Source organism: Lithobates pipiens, unplaced genomic scaffold (assembly GCF_037356315.1).
Source record: "Lithobates pipiens isolate NorthernLeopardFrog02 unplaced genomic scaffold, aLitPip1_a1.2 Scaffold_16, whole genome shotgun sequence".
Classification (NCBI taxonomy): domain Eukaryota; kingdom Metazoa; phylum Chordata; class Amphibia; order Anura; family Ranidae; genus Lithobates; species Lithobates pipiens.
This window is the reverse complement of record NW_027507748.1, coordinates 43,855,643-43,875,246: the sequence shown is the minus strand read 5'-3', so window position 1 is coordinate 43,875,246 and position 19,604 is coordinate 43,855,643. Positions and strand designations below refer to the sequence as shown.

At 42.0% G+C, this 19,604-nt stretch overlaps 1 protein-coding gene across 2 annotated transcripts in view; it reads right to left on the bottom strand.

Annotated features, from left to right (window-relative positions):
• TMPRSS3 (transmembrane serine protease 3) overlaps positions 1–19,604 on the bottom strand; it is a 116,026-nt gene that overhangs the window by 55,820 nt on the left and 40,602 nt on the right. For both annotated transcript variants that reach the window (XM_077479806.1, XM_077479805.1), the window contains 3 exons: positions 19,122–19,238; positions 18,244–18,367; positions 2,327–2,455 (listed from right to left, as the gene is read on the bottom strand). In XM_077479806.1, the coding sequence (XP_077335932.1) occupies positions 2,327–2,455; positions 18,244–18,367; positions 19,122–19,238 (370 nt within the window). The remainder of the gene's footprint in view (positions 1–2,326; positions 2,456–18,243; positions 18,368–19,121; positions 19,239–19,604) is intronic.

The following is a 19,604-nucleotide window of genomic DNA, read 5'->3' as shown; positions in this document are numbered from 1 at the left end:
AGTAGGAGTCGGCTGTTGAATACTTTTTATTTTAGATGGTGGCACAGGTTTTCCAAACTGGCCGGAGGTCCGAGCATGGAGACTGGGGAAAGAGAGCAATAAGGAGGCAGGTAACTCCTACTAACCTTAGTCCTGTTCATTAAATGGGTCCCACTATACATATTAACCCTTTCATGGCTAAGCCTATTTCTGACATTTGGTGTTTACAAGTTAAAATCCCTATTTTTTGCTAGAAAATTACTTAAAACCCCCAAACATTATATATATTTTTTTAGCAGAGAATCTAGAGAATAAAATGGTGATTGTTGCAATATTTTATGTCACGCAGTATTTGTGCAGCGGTGTTTTAAACACAATTTTTTGGGAAAAGGGACACTTTCAAGAATTAAAAACAAAAAAAACAGTATAGTTATCCCAATTTTTTATATAATGTGAAAGATGATGTTACGCCGAGTAAATAGATACCTAACATGTCACTCTTTATAATTGCATGCACTCGTGGAATGGCGACAAACTTTGGTACCTAAAAATCTCCATAGGCGACGATTTTAATTTTCTTTTTATGGTTAACAGGTTAGAGTTACAGAGGAGGTCTAATGCTAGAATTATTGCTCTCGCTCTGATGATCGCGGCGATACCTCACATTTGAACACAGTTTACATATGTGGGCGCGACTTCCGTATGGGTTTTGCTGCGCGAGCTCGCAGGGGCGAGGGCGGTTTGATTTTTTTTTTCTTATTTATGTTTATATTATTAAATTGTGTTTAAAAAAAAAAAAAATGTGATCACTTATTGCTGTCACAAGGAATGTAAAGATCCCTTGTAACAGTAATAGGTGGTGACAGGTCCTCTTTATGGAGGGATCGGGGGGTCTAAAAGACCCCAAATCCCTCCTTTGCACTTCAAAGTATTCAGATCACTGAAAACGGTGTATCTGAATACTGTATATTATTTAAAATCCAGCGCCATTGGCAGCCGAGTAAACAGGAAGTGACGTAGTGACGTCGCTTCCATGTTTACATCAAGGAGACTGGTACAAAGCCGTTTCCGGTGGTGATAGGGATGGATTCTGTGTCCCGTGAGTATTGGTTTGGGGAGCTTGTTTAAAAAATCTGGCACAAAAATTGTAAAAAGGTCATTTCCATGCCTCTCCACATGGGGAGACTATGGGGAACGGTTATTTTAAAGGGTCCAATACAATTAGTCATTATACCAAAACAGATAGAGAATGACCAGTTTTTTTTTATTAATACAAAGTTTGCAAAAACACAGGTCTATAAACTCCATAAAAGATAGAGTATTATAGACATACAACACAAACATCTGTACTTGAATGAATAGCAGGAAGTCTATGGACCGACGCGTTTCGTCCAGATCCACTTTTCAATATATTTTTTATCATATACAGTAACTCAAGCAAGAGCCAAAAAGCGTGGGGGATGCAATGTGCATATATGCTGAAAAAAACACAACGCATTGTGGTCAAATACATGGTATTTAGTCTGCAATGAGTGAATAAATATAAAAGGAGAAAATCGCCACCATGAAGGAGCCATCATGTGGTCATAATACATACCCTGTTTCCCCCAAAATAAGACCTAGCGTGATCATCAGTGATGGCTGCAATATAAGCCCTATCCCCCAACTAAGCCCTACCCTGTTTCCCTGAAAATAATCCCTACCCTGAAAATAAGACCTACAAGGACTTATTTGGGGGGTAGGGCTTATATTGCAGCCATCACCGACAATCACGCTAGGTCTTATTTTCGGGGAAACAGGGTAGATGGAAGGGTTTGTTGGGCCTTGGTAACACTGGTTAGAAAATCCAGGTAGGAGGTAATACATATGTCCCCACATCAGAAACACCAATGTCAGGCAGAAAGATGGCCTAGGTGGTTAACCACTTCACCCCCGGAAGGATTTACCCCCTTAATGACCAGGCCATTGTTTGCGATACGGCACTGCATTACTTTAACTGACAATTGCGCGCTTGTGCAACGTCGTACCCAAACAAAAATTGATGTCACAAATAGAGCTTTCTTTTGGTGATATTTGATCACCTCTGCGGTTTTTATTTTTTGCGCTATAAACAAAAAAAAGCAACAATTTTTTGAAAAAAATATATATTTTTTACTTTCTGCTATAAAACAATAAAAAAAAAATGTAAAAAAAAAATCAAATTTCGATGCACAAAAGGTGAATTTATATCCTTTTTTGGCTATTGAGGAATATATTTAAATAAAGTTATTTGTGTCCGGAGTTCAGCTTTAAATTGATTCACTTACCACTATTTGTGGTTTTATTTTTCCCCTCTATGGGATCTTACCTTTGCTGGATTACGTGTTGCATTAGGGTTGGCTGGTCGGAAGAATCTGAAGATTTGGTGACTGATGCAAATTCTCTTCTGAATTGTTCTTCAACAGAGCGCAGAGACACGGAGGAGGAGCTCACGAAACTGCAATCAATCGTGGGAATTTCATGATAGTAAATAATTGAATGAATGAAAAGAAAATGAGCAGAGATCATTAAAGGCAGAACATTTAAAAAAAACACCAATTATTACTGGTTATGTCATTTTTTTATTATTATTTATAATATATTTATTATGTGCCGTTCATTCCATTCCAAATTGAAATTCTGACACATTTTTCATTACTTGAAAATTGTGATGTATCTGAATTACAATAATGATGAATATAAATGAATCCGAAATAAAGAAACAAAATTTTGGGACAAAATTCGAATTCGAATAGTTTTCTAATTGAATTCCAATAGTTTTCTAATTTCAATCATTTTCTAATCTAATTCGAATTTCTGAAGAGAATATAATAGAATAGAAAATGAAGGAATGGAATAGAAAAGAATAGAATGGAATAGAAAATAATAGAATAGAAAATAAAATAATATAATATAATAGAGTAAAACAGAACAGAATAGAAAATAAAAGAATAAAAAAACAGAATAGAAAATAAAGGGATAAAATAGAAAATAAAAGACTAGATTAGAAAAGAAGATTGTAAAACAGGTCAAAATAGAATAGAAAATAAAAGAACATAATAAAATAGAATAGAAAATAAAGGAATAAAATAGAATACAGAATAGAATAGAATAAAATAGAAAGAATACAAGAATAGAAAGTGGGTAGCACTTTCACCTAGCAGTAAGAAGGGTTGCTGGATCAAATCCCAACCACGACACTACCTGCCTGGAGTTTGCATGTTCTCCCTGTGCCTGCGTGGGTTTCCTCCGGGTACTCCGGTTTCCTCCCACACTCCAAAGACATGCTGGTAGGTTAATTGGATCCTGTCTAAATTGTCCCTATTATGTATGAATGTGAGTTAGGGACCTTAGATTGTAAGCTCCTTGAGGGTAGGGACTGATGTGAATGTATAATGTATATGTAAAGCGCTGCGTAAATTGACGGCGCTATATAAGTACCTGAAATAAATAATCTTCTAAAATTTGAATTTCAAATAGAATAAATTTGAATTTGAAGAGAATAGAATAGCAAAAAAAATAATAACATAGAAAGAATATAACCATCTTTTAAAATTTGAATAGAAAAGAATAGAATAGAAAAAAATAATAGAATAGAATATAACCTTCTTCCAAAGTTCGAATAGAATACATCAAAATTCGAATAGAAAAAAATAGAACAGAAAAAAAGAATAGAATAGAATAAAATGGAATAGAATAAATTCAAATAGAATAGAAAATAAAGGAATATAATTAAATAAAACAAAATACTAGAATAGAAAGAATACAACCATTTCCCACAATTTGAATAGAATAACTTTGAATAGAATAAAATAGATTAGAATAGAAAAGAAAATACTAGAATAGAATAGAAAAAAAACAATAGAATAGAATAGAAAGAATATAACAATATTCCTAAATTCAAATTTCGGATAGAATAAATTTGAATAGAATAGAATAGAAAGTAAAATAATAGAATAGAAAAAAAAGAATAAACAATAGAAAGAATATAGCATAAATAGAATAAACTTGATTTTGAATAGAATAGAAAAGAATCAAATATAATTTAAAAAAAGAGAAGAATAGAATGTAAAAAAAAACAAAATAATAGAAAGGAATATAAAGAATATAACCATCTTCCAAAATTCAAATTTCTAACTCAAATAGAATTTGAAATCGATTCGGTTTTTTCGAATTCGATAAACTTTAGTTCAATTTGATCGAGTTCAAATAAACTAAACGAATTCCAATAATGAATTAAAGGAATGGAACTAAACTAATTTATATAAATACCGAATCAAACAAAGCGTAACAAATTGTTTTCGTTCTGCATATGTCTAATTCTTAAAGGGACAAACTACTTATCAACCATACAGATTTCCCAGCAGTCCATGTTGTGTTATTAGCGGGGCTGTCTGTAGAGAAGGGGTCACACAGTGATTAAGAGTCTGTACAGGAAGATGGCTGCATGTAGAGCTGCAGAGAGTCTTGTCACTTCTAAACAGCTTTTTCTTCTGTTCATCTCTGCTGACCCCCAAAAGCTGAACTCCAGCCTTCCTTTCAGCTCACCTGTCGCTCTGTTTTCTCCTTTTATCAGCATGCTCTTAGTATATTCACACTGTGGCACCCCTGATTGGCTCTTTGTGCTGTCTCTCCCTTTTAATTTCTGCTGTTTACTGACTGCAAGGATAATTCAAGTCCTTACACTGAAGATGAACTTGAGCCTTCCCTAGTTGTACCGGCTCCTCTACTGTATTGAAGTTGCTTAGATAGATTTCAGTTCTTCCAATCATGGTGGCTCTTCACCGCATGTGGGCATTACCTAGGGCAGCCAGCTTGAAAATACAACCTGCCTAGGAATAAACACGCCTTCAATCTGACATCCACCAATCAAAGCATTTTGCTATTTGCAAGACTCCTCCCAAGAGCCAGCCCACTGTTCTATGCAACTATGATCTATGCACAGCACCCTGCTGGCCCCTCCCACCAGCCACGATCTGCTTGGATTGCGTAGGGCAGCAGAGAGGGAGCCAACGATGATGCCACAAAAAGTATGTCTTGAAAACATGAAGGAAGGAAAATAGAAGAGAAGAACGGAAGAAAGGAGGGAAGGAAGGGAGGGAAGGAAAGAAGGGAAGGGAGGGAAGGAAAGAAGGGAAGGGAGGGAGAAATAAAAGGAAGGAAAGAAGGGATGGAGGAAAGGAGGGAGGGAGGAAGCGCAGAGAGGCAGAAAGGGAGGGAAGGAAGGGAGGGAATAGAAGGAAGGAAGGGAGGGAATAGAGGGAAGGAAGGGAGGGCGGTAGCGAAGAAAGGAAAATAAAGAAGAGAGGGAGGGAGGGAAGGGAGGAAGGAAGGCAGGAGAGGGAGGGAGGAAGGAAGGGAGGGAGGGAAGGAAGAAAAAAAGGGAGGAAAGGAAGGGAAGGAACGGAGGGAGGGATGGAGGAAGGAAAGAAGGAAGGAAGGAAGTGAGGGAGGACAGAAGGAAGGAAGGAGAGGGAGGGAGGAAGGAAGGAAGAGAGGGAAGGAAGGAAAGAAAGGAAAGGAAGGGAGGGAGGGAGCAAGGAAGGAAAGAAGGAAGGAAGGAAGGAAGGAAGGAAGGAAGGGAGGGAGGGAGGAAGGAAGGAAGGAAGGAAGAAGAGGGAAGGAAGGAAAGAAAATGAAGGAATGAAGGGAGGAAAGGAAGGAGAGGAAGGGAGGGAGGGAGCAAGGAAGGAAAGAAGGAAGGAAGGAAGGAAGGGAGAAAGGAAGGAAGGGAGGGAGGAAAGAAGGAAGGAAGAAGAGGGAATGAAGGAAAGAAAATGAAGGAATGAAAGGAGGAAAGGAATGAGAGGAAGGGAGGGAGGGAGCAAGGAAGGAAAGAAGGAAGGGAGGAAGGAAGGGAGGGAGGGAGGGAGGAAGGAAGGAAGGGAGGGAGGAAGGAAGGAAGGAAGGAAGGGAGGGAGGAAGGAAGGAAGGAAGGAAGGAAGGAAGGAAGGAAGGAAGGAAGGAAGGAAGGAAGGAAGGAAGGAAGGAAGGAAGAAGAGGAAATGAAGGAAAGAAAATGAAGGAATGAAGGGAGGAAAGGAAGGAGAAGGAGGGAAGGAGGGAAGGAGGGAAGGAAGGAAGGAAGGAAGGAAGGAAGGAAGGAAGGAAGGAAGGAAGGAAGAAAAGAAAGACAAGCAGATTAAACTTCAGCTTTAAATGAAAATTGGCAGATCAAAAACTTGTCCAAAAGACTATCTGCATCCAAAACATAACACAACCCTGATATAATTTTAGAAATGGGCTTATTCAGTAAACTGTACAAAGTGAATTACACAGCAATCCAGAACAACCAATCAGAATTCACTGTATTAAAACCAGTCCAGTACAGCCCTGGCCAAAAGTTTTGAGAATGGCATTTTTCACAAAGTCTTCAGTTTTTATGATGCCAATTTGCATATACTCCAGAATGTTATGAAGAGAGATCAGATGAATTGCAATTAATTGCAAAGTCCCTCTTTGCCATGAAAATGTATTTAATCCCATAAAAAAACATTTCCACTGCATTTCAGCTCTGCCACAAATGTACCATCTGACACCATATCAGTGATTCTCTCACTGACATCAATGCTGGCTCACTATACTTTCCACCGACACCAACAATAGGATATTACTCCTCCCAATGACACCAATGATGGGTCAAGATTCCTTCCACTGACACCAATGATGGGTCACCATTGATCCCACTGACACACAGGTGTTGACAAAGACAAGGCTGGAAATCACTCTGTAATGCTGATTGAGTTGAATAACAGACTGGAAGCTTTAAAAGAAGGGTGGTGCTTGAGACCAATGATCTTCTTCTGTGAACTATAGTTACCTGCAAGGAAACACGTGCAGTCACCATTGCTTTGCACAAAAAGGTATTCACAGGCAAGGATATCACTGCTACTAAGATTGCACCTAAATCAACCATTTATCGGATCATTGAGAACTGCAAGGAGAGACATTCAATTTTTGCGAAAAAGACTTTATGGTGCCCAAGAAAGTCAAGTAACCGCCAGGACCGTCTCCTACAGTTGATTCAGCTGCGGGGTCGTGGGGACCACCAGTGCAGAGCTTGCTCAGGAATGGCAGAAGGCAGGTGTGAGGGCATCTGCACTCACGGTGAGAAGAAGATGATGGCCTGGAAAAACATCAGGGACAGACTGATATTCAGCAAGAGGTACAGGGATAGGACTGCTGAGGACTGGGGGAAAGTTATTTTCTCTGATGAATTTCTCTGAAGAATAGGTGAGCGCTACGTACCATCAGTCCTGTGTCATGCCAAGAGTAAAGCATGCTAAGACCATTCATGTGTGGGGTTGCTTCTAAGCCAAGGGAGTGGGCTCACTCACTATTTTGCCTAAGAACACAGCCATGAATAAAGAATGGTACAAAAACATCCTCCGAGAGCAACTTCTCCAACCATCCAAGAACAGTTTGGTGATGAACAAAACATCAACATTTTGGGTCCATGGCCAGGAAACTCCCCAGACCTTAATTCCATTGATAACTTGTGGTCACTTGGTAAGAGGTAGGTGAAGAAAAAAAAATAATAATTCTGACAAACTTCAAGCATTGATTATGCAAGAATAGGCTACCATCAGTCAGGATGTGGCCCAGAAGTTGATTGACAGCATGCCTGGGCGAATTTCAGAAGTCTTGAAAAAGAAAGGTCAACCCTAAAAATATTGACTCTTTGCATAAACTTAATGTAATTGTCAATTAAAGCCTTTGACACCAAATTATACTTCAGTATACCATAGTAACATCTGACAAAAAAGATCTACAAACACTGAAGCAGAAGACTTTGTAAAAATTAATATTTGTTGAATTCTCAAAACTTTTGGCTAGGGCTGTACAAACTGAATTCTGATTGGTTGTTAATATTGCTACCCTTTGCTGCTTGTAAGGCTTTGCGGAACAGATCTGTATATAATGTATGTCCATGCAATAAATCACTTTAATACGGTCCCCATTCCTCTAATTGTCATACGCATGTAGAAGAAATTCGGAAGACACTTCTCCCTTGTCATGTCATAACTGTCAATGAATGCGGGAAGTTACTGACTCCCAATGATCTCACAGCTGACACATAAGACAAATTATTCTGACTTATCATTACTCAAGCTTCACAAACCGCGACCAAACCGGTGAAGAAATAGGACCCATCAATAATTTTGCGCTCAGCTTTTCCGCCCACTTGTTCCCTTCTAAAGTTTTACAAAGTTTTTTGACTTCCTGTCACCAACTTTTCAAAATATCTGAAAGTTTGCCCTGGTGCAATGAATTATGGGATGAGGAACATTTGCAGAAAGACAAAGAAATATTGCGCTCTAACTCAACATATGAGAGCATATAAAGAGAACTATCACTAATGGGTAAATCTCCAACTAAAGTCCATTTAGAACATACAGGAATGTGATTGGGACAATGGGGTCAAGGTGGATTATCCCTTTAAAGAAGAATGGATCTATGGAAAAAAGTGGGGATACTGCATTTACACCAATTATTATAATATATGTTATATGATAAGGATGCTTTGTTACCTTTTAATGTCTTGTTGGAGAGGTATAAGCTGTCTAATAAATAGTTTTTCCAGTATCTTCAACTCTGTCATGCATTACAATGTCAAGCAACGTCTTTGTCACTTCTTTTGTATAACCCTTCTTCTACACTTAGGCCGCGTACACACGCGGGGACTGTTCGCCCAACTTTGTCCGCTGAACAGTGTTTCGGCGGACAGTCCGCTCGTGTGTGGGCTTTCAGCGGACAGTTTCAGCGAACAGTCCGCTGAACAAGGTTTTTCGGAAATTCCGAAAAACTGTCCGCTGAAACTTGGTTTCAGCGAACAGTCCCCTCGTGTGTAGGCTTGTTCATCAAACTAAGTTCCGCGCATGCTCAGAAAGGATTTACACGCCGAAAGTTATAATGCAGTGTATAGGACGTTGTATTTTCCGTCCCGTCGTACGTGCCGTTCACGTCATCGCGCACGGTTTCAGCAAACTGTTCGTTCTTCGTGTGTGGGCAAGTCCGTCCATGCTAATTTTGAGCGGACTGTTTGCCGAAACTGTTTGACGGACAAAGTTGGGCGAACAGTCCCCGCGTGTGTACGCGGCCTTACTATGCCAGTTTCTATTTCCTGCTCTCATAGTTGTCCTATGCAGAAGCGACATTTGTGTCATCAACCTGTCTATGTTGGGCCAAGGTTACTAGATTCTTCTCATAATGAAAATTGTTGTTTCCAATAATATGACAATGTCTACTACTCTGATGTAGGGATGGGCTCAGTGTTCCGTTCGACTCGAACATCAGCTGTTCGTTTGTTCGTAGAATAAGTGAACACATGGAGCGCTCGTGGCAAGTTCAACCGCCGTGGAGAACCCTATAATGCCAAAACATTGATTGGCCAAAACATGCACCTGACCTTCATGCTTTGGCCAATCACAGCGCGATGTGCTGTGAGAGCTATGATTATGGCTCAGAAGTCCACGCCCCACACTATATAAGGATGCTGTTTACACAGCAGTCGTATATAGTGAATGAATAGAGATTAGGCAGGTAGTGAAGTGTGCAGTCAGTCAGTGTAGTATACTGTATATAATACAGTTAAGAGTATATAGTGCAGTTAGTGTAGTATATATATATATATAATACATTTCAGAGTATACAGTGCAGTCAGTGTAGTATATATAATACAGTTAAGAGTATATAGTGCAGTTAGTGTAGTATATATAATACAGTTCGGTGTATACAGTGTAGTCAGTGTAGTATATATAATACAGTTAAGAGTATATAGTGCAGTCAGTGTAGTATATATATAATACAGTTCAGAGTATACAGTTTTGTCAGTGTAGTATATATAATACAGTGGAGAGTATATAGTGCAGTCCGTGTAGTATATATAATACAGTTGTGAGTATACAGTGCAGTCAGTGTAGTATATATAATACAGTGGAGAGTATATAGTGCAGTCCGTGTAGTATATATAATACAGTTCAGAGTATATAGTGCAGTCCGTGCAGTATATATATAATACAGTTCAGAGTATATAGTGCAGTCCGTGTAGTATATATAATACAGTGGAGAGTATATAGTGCCATCATAGGAGCAGCCACAAGGGCTACAAGAACAGTGTCTCTGAGGTTTTCATCACTGACATTTTTTTTTTTACAGAGACAGTCTTTGCCTGCCACCCAGTGTGCCTGATGGAAGGACTGAGATTGAGGACACTTGGGTGTACTGTCCCTGCCCACCTCTTTGCTGCCTGTTGTCTGAGAAGGGGTCCCTTCTATCAGGAACAAAAGAAGGACTGTTACAGGTTTTACATATACTGTATGTTTGGTTATTGTTCTTTTTGGGGTTAAATAGTTCACTTCTGACAGCATAATGACAAACGGTAAATATATGTGGTAATATGGATCTAATTTTCTCTGCAGGGAGGATCATAACCCCCTTTCTGTAGTGATGTAAAGTGTACAGTTAGTATGTAAAGATAGGCTGTTGTGCATTTTTGTCGTCTGATAGTGCCCCCCAAAGCACCTTGTCCCCATGTTGAGGGGGACAAGGGCTTCTTCCCAACAAACTTGGCCAGTCGTTGTCAGGCTTTGCGGGCGGGGGGCTCATCGGAGTCTGGAAGCCAGGTCCCCAGATCCTGCCCCCCCCCCCCATGTTAATGGGTATCAGGTACATTGTGCCCCTACCCATTCACCAAAAAAAGTGTCAAAAAGTAAAAACCACAACAGACGGTTTTTGATAATTCCTTTATTAAAAAAGAAAAAAAGAAAGTGTCCCACGATGTCCATCCACCTTCAATCACGCCGCCCGACAAACCCAAAAAAAAAACTTAATTTTTTTTTAAAAGCTCCGCCTGCATGGGAAGCCTCCCAGCGACTGCTATCTCTTGGCTTTGACAGCGGTTAAATAGGCAAGCGCAGGGCCACCCGGTGACGTATGTCAATAACTTGTGTGAGGGGTTAGCTCGGCAGCGGGTGTGTGTGACCCCCTGGATGGGTTCACAACACAAAATCAGGCACAGCAGACAGCGTTGTAGGTGCAAAAAAAAAACAAAAGATGCGGTTTATTTATGCTACATGCAGTGAAACATATAACAGCCAAACAAAAATAAAACATGAAAATAAATCCTGGTCAGCTTGACCTCTAATTACACACTTAGATTCCCTATCTAACAACTGAGTGCAGCCTTGTGCTGCACCAGTCCCTGTCTCTGTTGTAGAGGTTTGCCACACAGGCGTTAACTCACCGCACAGAACAGGTGTCACACTCCCCAGTCTATACAACACAAAACTGGTTCCAGGATGGAGCATCTACCTAAGCATGCTGGGGTTTTTTGTAGAGGTCTTAATGAGCCCACTTACTTCAGCTGGGCTCATTAACTCTTCCCCTCTAGTTGTACAAGTCTGCATAAAGCCTGAATCTAGGGCACACATCCTGGATACAACCAGGTGACTTTACCTGCGTGCTGCCACATACCCCCCCCTCTTGTTTCAACCTTGGGGTTGTAACACAAGCAGTCAGACACGCATGTATCCGAGACAAAGCATCCACATTCCCCATTTTAACACCAGGGCGATGCTTAACTGTAAAGTTAAATTCCTGTAGGGCCAGGAACCACCTATTTACCCTTCTATTGGTCTCCTTGTTTTGAGCCATCCACTTTAAAGGAGCGTGATCAGTCACCAGGTCAAAGTGCCTACCTAGCAGATAGTACCGAAGGGAATCTAGAGCCCACTTCACTGCTAAACATTCCTTCTCAATCGTGGAGTAATTTACCTCATGGGACTTCAACTTCCTGCTGAGGTAAATGACTGGGTGCTCTTCCCCGTTCCAGACCTGGGATAACACTGCTCCTAACCCAACGTCTGATGCATCAGTTTGTACCACGAAGTCCTTAGAGAAGTCTGGTGAGTACAACACTGGCTGGCTACATAAGGCTGTTTTTAAGGACTGAAATGCTTCTTCAGCCTCTGGGGACCATTTAACCATGACGACTCTTTCCCTTTTGTCAGGTTGGTGAGGGGCACAGCCTGAGAAGCAAAATGGGGAATGAATCGTCGATAATAGCCAGCGATTCCCAGAAAGGCTCGTACCTGTTTCTTGCTGTTGGGACGTGGCCAACTCTGTATGGCCTCGACTTTATTGACTTGGGGTTTTATCACCCCCCTCCCAATAGTGTACCCAAGATATTTGGCCTCCTCCTCTCCAATGGTACACTTCTTTGGATTGGCCGTAAACCCAGCTTCCCGGATAGAGTCTAGGACTGCTTGTACTTTTGGCAAATGTGAGACCCAGTCTGTGCTATGGATAATCACATCATCCAGGTAAGCTGCAGCATATTTCTGATGGGGCCTCAGAATCTTATCCATTTTCCGCTGGAATGTTGCCGGTGCATTCTGTAACCCAAACGGCATTCTCTTATATTGGAATGCCCCATCTGAGGTTACAAACGCAGTTTTCTCCTTGGCCGACTCGGCCAGGGGAATTTGCCAATACCCTTTGGTGAGATCAAGAGTTGTCATATATCGGGCTGTTCCCAGCCAGTCAATCAACTCATCTATATGCGGCATGGGGTAGGTGTCAAATTTTGTAACTTTATTCAATTGTCGAAAATCGTTACAAAACCGCCAGCTCCCATCAGGTTTGGGCACTAGTACAATAGGACTGGACCAGTCACTCTGGGACTCCTCTATCACACCCAATTCCAGCATCCTTTGAACTTCCCCACGTATTGCCTCCCGTCGGGCCTCTGGTATTCTATAAGGTTTTAGTTTTACCCTTTCTCCTGGCGGGGTGATAATGTCATGCTCTATGCCAGATGTTTGTCTCGGCAGCTCAGAGAAAATCTCTTTGTTGCGAAGTACAAACTCTTTAACCTCCTGTTGTTGGGCTTTCGATAAGGTGTCTGCTATTCCAACCTCAGGAACTAAGCAATCAGGCTGTGCTTGTGACAAAGTCTCTGCGACTAAGGATTCCCTATCCCTCCAGGCTTTTAGCAGATTGACGTGATAGATCTGCTCCGGCTTTCGCCTTCCTGGCTGTCTGACCCTGTAGTTCACCTCACTAATTTTTTCAATTACTTCGTATGGACCTTGCAATTTGGCCAGAAATTTGCTTTCAACCGTAGGGACTAGCACCAAGACCCTATCCCCGGGGAAAAAGTACGGGTCTTGGCCCCACGGTTGTACACTCTCTGCTGTGCTAACTGCGCTTGGGTCAAATGTTCCTTTATGATTGGCATTACCTGTGCAATTCTATCTTGCATCAGGGCGACATGCTCAATCACGCTCCTGTGAGGAGACCTCTGATTTTCCCAAGTTTCCTTGGCGATATCCAGCAGTCCTCTTGGGTGTCTCCCATAGAGCAACTCGAAGGGTGAGAAACCCGTAGAGGATTGGGGTACCTCCCTAATGGCAAACATCAGATAGGGTATTAGACAGTCCCAATTCTTTCCATCTCTATCCACCACCTTCTTTAACATTTGTTTTAGGGTTTTGTTGAATCTTTCAACCAACCCATCTGTTTGGGGGTGATACACAGATGTACGCAATTGTGTCACTTTGTACAACTTGCATAGTTCTTTCATAACCCTGGACATAAAGGGTGTACCTTGGTCCGTGAGCAGTTCCTTACAAATACCCACGCGGCTAAAAACAAGAGATAGCTCCTTGGCTATGGTTTTGGCCGAGGTATTTCGAATAGGAATTGCTTCCGCATAACGGGTGGCATAGTCCAATATAACCAAAATGTACTGATGCCCCCTAGCAGATTTCATTATCGGACCTACCAAATCCATTGCGATCCTCTCAAAGGGGACCTCAATGATAGGAAGAGGTACCAGCGGGTTACGGAAATGTGGCATAGGTGCCGACTTCTGACACACAGGGCAGGAGGAACAATAATTTTCTGTTTCCTTCATGACCCCAGGCCAATAGAATCTCTGCAGTACCCTCTCTCTGGTTTTCTCGGCCCCCAGATGACCTCCCAGAATGTGCCCATGGGCCAATTCTAACACCAACTTCCTGTAAGGTTTGGGCACTACAAGTTGCTCAATGGTTTCTTCTGCCCTTTGAGCCACTCGATACAGCAGGTCCCTTTCCATAGTGAAGTAAGGATAAGTGCAAGTCTTATCTGGGTTCACTAACTCGCCATCTATTTTCACCACATTTTCCCGTGCCTTTATTAGGGTGGGGTCTTTTAACTGTTCTATGGCAAAATTTTCCCTGTAAACCTCAAGATCCGAAAACTTCACAGACGGCATGTTTTCATCTGAGGATGTTGGCTCCTCCCCAGTTTCTCGAGTTTCCCCCGCCAATACCGACAAGGGAAATTCAGGAGAGTCCTCACCACTCCCAGAGGAATTCTGGTCATCTTCCTGGTTTATAGGGGCACCACTGGGGGGCTCAGGACAATCCCAGAGTTCCCAGAATTTTGGAAAATCCCTTCCCACAATAGCATCATGTGGTAAGTGAGACACTAACCCCACCTGATGAGAGAGGTTACCTTTGGGGGTCTCAAAAAACACTGAAGTTACAGGATACTCTTGGGTGTCCCCATGCACACAAATAACAGCCACCTTGTTCTTCCCAGAGACCTCTGTAGTAACTAATTCAGCTTTTATCAATGTTACCAGGCTACCTGAATCCAGCAACACATCAACATTTCTACCATTAATACACATTTTACATAAATGTTTCTCAGGTCCCCGAATGGCAGTGCATGCAACTGTCGCAAACAGCGACTGACGTCTCTCCCTTATAAAGTCACATTGCATAGGCTCATCCACAACTGGGCAATTGGCTGCAATATGTCCCTCTTGCCGGCAGCGGTAGCAAATAATCTTTTTCGCTGCCTCTTGCAGCCTGGGCTTCCCAGGCTGCTCCCGCCAGACCTTAGGTAGAACTCCCATCCTCTCACTCTCTCCACCCTCACCCCTTGGAGTCATCTTACCCGCCACTGGGGATGATCTGGTCTTAGGATGGAAAGTCCGTGAGTCCCTGGAAGAGGTGGTCAAGTTCTCTGTAGCCAAGTACCTCTCAACCAGATCCACAAGTTTATCTGCATTTTCTGGGTCTCCATGGCTTACCCATTTTTGGATGGCAGTAGGAAGAGCTCTCAGGAAACGATCCATAACCACACGTTCCACAATGTTTGGTGCGGTCAAAATCTCTGGCTGCAGCCACTTCCTGCTCAGGTGAATGAGATCATACATTTGAGACCTGGGGGGTTTTCCAACCTGAAAAGTCCAATTATGCACACGCTGAGCCCGGACGGCCAGGGTGACACCCAGCCGTGCCAATATTTCTGTTTTTAGTACCACATAGTCTTTTGCTTGGTCAGGCTCTAGGTCATAATAAGCTTTCTGCGATTCCCCAGTTAACAGAGGGGCCATCAGTCCAGCCCATTGCTCCTTAGGCCACTTTTCCCTTTCAGCAGTCCTTTCAAATGTGGTCAAAAACACCTCCGGATCATCCTCTCCAGTCATTTTTGTCAGTAAACGGCTCACACCAAAGGATGCGGTATTATTGTAACCACTTGCTTCATTGGTCTGCGGACGTTGCTGTATCAATGTCTCTATTTGCTGTTGAAAACTCTGCTCCTGCTTCTGCAACAGGTCTATGAAGCGGGCTTCAGATTGCTGCTGGGCTTGTTGCTGAGCTTCCAGACTCTGCTGCAAAGTTGCATTTGTATGCTGCTGGGCTTGTTGCTGAGCTTCCAAACTCTGCTGGTGAGCCTTCTGCTGAGCTTCCAGACTCTGCTGCAAAGTTGCATTTGTCTGCTGCTGGGCTGCAAGGCTCTGTTGTTGAGCTGCAAGGCTCCTTTGTAAACCCGCATTTGTTTGCTGCTGATTTGCATTTGCTAGAGCCAGCTGTCTCAGTATCTCCTCCATGCTGGCCTTAAAAAAAATAAAAAATAAACTGCCAAAATTCTCCACCAACTGTGAGGGGTTAGCTCGGCAGCGGGTGTGTGTGACCCCCTGGATGGGTTCACAACACAAAATCAGGCACAGCAGACAGCGTTGTAGGTGCAAAAAAAACAAAAGATGCGGTTTATTTATGCTACATGCAGTGAAACATATAACAGCCAAACAAAAATAAAACATGAAAATAAATCCTGGTCAGCTTGACCTCTAATTACACACTTAGATTCCCTATCTAACAACTGAGTGCAGCCTTGTGCTGCACCAGTCCCTGTCTCTGTTGTAGAGGTTTGCCACACAGGCGTTAACTCACCGCACAGAACAGGTGTCACACTCCCCAGTCTATACAACACAAAACTGGTTCCAGGATGGAGCATCTCCCTAAGCATGCTGGGGTTTTTTGTAGAGGTCTTAATGAGCCCACTTACTTCAGCTGGGCTCATTAACTCTTCCCCTCTAGTTGTACAAGTCTGCATAAAGCCTGAATCTAGGGCACACATATTTCCCATCCTGGATACAACCAGGTGACTTTACCTGCGTGCTGCCACACTTGCATATAGGCCTTAAAATATGTTCGTGTCCCATAGACTTTAAAGTGGTTGTAAACCCTAGAAAAAAATAACAAAAAACAAAAAAACCTGCAAGACAAAGGCATAATTAGCTAGTATGCATAGTATACTAGCTCATTATGAATTACTTACCTGAGATCGAAGCCCCTGCAGCCACCCTCGTACCCCGCTCCGGTGGCAGACATCGCTCCCAGAGTTGCTAATGGGTATCGCGGGCTCCAGCGCTGTGATTGGCTGGAGCCGTGATGACGTCACTCCTGCCACACGGGAGCCACCGGTAATGGCACAGTCTAACCGAAGCAATGGTACGTGCCATTGCTTCAGTGCGCATGTGCCAATGACGTCGGCACATTCAAATACAGGGGATATCTCCTAAACCATGCAAGTTTAGGAGATATCCAGTGTAGCTACAGGTAAGCCTAATAATAGGGCTTACCTGTAGCAAAAAGTGCTTGTAAAGGGTTTACAACCACTTTAATAGGGTTTGCATGTTCGCTAGAACTTTTTGTGTCTGAGATGTGGTGTGAACCGAACTGTGGGGTGTAAGGCCCATCCCTACTGTTATGGGAGGTTACGTTCTAGTTTACGTATTATAAGGAGCAAATGTTGGATAGGCTACTACTTTGTAAAATACAATGTCATGCACTTTGTTTTTGGTTCTATGTTTTTTGTTGTTTGTAGTGACCAAAGGGCACTGTGATTTTGTTTTTTCTTCTTTTTTGTTGTAAAAATTAGAAAAACCTTTCAATAAAAATGACCTGATTTAAAAAAAAAAAGAAAAAAGAAGAAATCAAGGTATGGATATTCTTACATAGTGACATTGGTATGCCTCCATATTCTCAACCATGGTTCTGGGTAACCCTTGGGTTCTTCGGTTCTTCCAGAGGTGTCTAGGGGTTCCTTGAGTTGTGACTAATTGACCTCCCATCTGATGTTGCCTGCATAGTTCCAGGGCCAACATTATATAGTAGAGCCAGCGGCACGACACCAATGATGGTGTTATAACTCAACATATGGAAGCCATCACAAATGGTAACATTTTCAACTAGAGTCAATTTAAAACATACAGGAAGGTGATTGGGACAATTAAAGAAGAATTCCAGGTATGAATATTTTTACATAGTGACATTGGTCCATAATGGACCAATGTCATTATGCATATACCTCCAAAACAGCAATTCTTAACCAGGGTTCCATGTAACCCTAGGGTTCCGCCAAAGGTGTGTAGGGGTTCTTTAGTTGTGAATAATTGTCTTCTCATCTGATGGTGCCTGCATACAGTAGATCCAGGGCCGTCATTTGACAGAGCCAGGGGTATGACCTTTTTAGCTGTTTGTAGGGAAGGCATTCTTCCCACTGGCCACCAATGTAATAGGCATTTTCCCAATGACCTCAAAGAACCCACTGAAACCTGAAAATGATTTCAAAGGTTCCTCTGGAGTAAAAAGATCGAGAAAGTTTGCTCTAGAAGCTGAAAATCACTGTATTAGGCACAGCTGCTCTGGTAAGCTCCACTAGCTTCTGGGTCCCGCGGCGAGCGGTTACACTGCTGCATTGTGATTACAGGAGGTCACCCGCTTGTCACGGGCATCATTTAGAGAATACTTTCCATTTTCTCAATAAATGCAAAGCATTCTCTGATTGGACAAGTGAACAGGGTGATGTCACCACCCCGCTTCTACACCTCTTTTACCCACCATCGAAATAAACCATGCAGTGCAGCATAAAACAATTATTTACTAAACAATTCCTAATTACCTGGAAAACCCTAATTGCTTACATGTCAGATTCACATACAATGCATTCCAGCTGTCGGAGCAGACTGTTTTCCAGGACCCAGCAATGTAGGCTTGCAGCACCCCGCTCCGTCCACTTAGCCTCACTAAAGTAAAACACAAGAAGGGGTCATCAGAGGGAAAATTAAGCTAGCTGTTGTGACAGAAGCAAGGAAACTGCATTAATGGTTCCAGCCATGTTTGGCAGCCTCAAGCTGTTATAACTGCAAAGGGTGGATCAACTCAAGACTGGGATGCCATTAAAATTCATGTGTATATAAGGGCAGGCAATATAGTGTATATATAGCCTCAAAACACTGTTTTTTGACCTTTTGGCTTAACAGCTGCCCCACCAAAGTCATTGCACTTTTAGACATGGATCCATAAGATTCTACAGTATAGTGTTGTAGAGCACTTGGGATCTAGCTCTACAGAACGCCCACCTACCTAGTCTCTAGCTATGATACCTCCTGGCCTACTAGGTCAATATAATAATGCGTTTTGCTTTATAACTAGATTGACACAGGTCATTATAACTAGATTAAAATAGACCTTCCATGCAACAGGCTTAAAAAAATAAAGCTTGACCAAAGCTGGGGTGTCTGAAAACCTGCAAGAATGCAATAGGTTGCAATGAACTCTTGTAGCAGATGTAGAACAATTACATTATCTGCAAACTCTAGCAGTTTGTTAAGCTTTTTGTATTTTTTGGGTCAGGGTTTGTAAGTGCAACAAATCTTCAATTTGTGATGGGAAGTCTGCTTTTAGGAGAAAATGTTCTTCTCATGCATCAGTCTTCATCCTGAGACCCTAACTACAAAGCTACATGTTGTTTACATCTATAAATATCATTCCATTTACCACATCTAAGTTCATCATCTCCATCTGGACAGTCGAAAACTCCATCACATCGCTTAGATTTCTGAATACACATCGAAGAAGATTGGCAGTGTATCTTTCCCGGGCAAGTGAAGTGAACTGAAAGACAGATAGAAAAAATGTTGTGTAAATTTCCTCCCGTCACACCAAAAATTGAAACTTTTTGGCTTTTATGGGGGGTACAAATGGAGCTTTATATCTTAAGATGGACTAAAAAATGTCTGGCCTGGACAATAACAATGACTGTGTAACCTACTAAAAGATTTTCTAGCCAAAGCGTGTTTTTTGTTTTTCGGTAGAACAGGGAATAGTCCATGTGATGTTCATGGGATTTTCCTATTCTGAATATACAAGACATTTGTCGCTAGAACAGGTGTCACCATTCTGTCACTGTAGAGAGTTCCAGAGGATGAGAGAGGGTTTTATAGAAGTCCTGGTGGCGAAGCATGGGAGGAGGTAACAAGG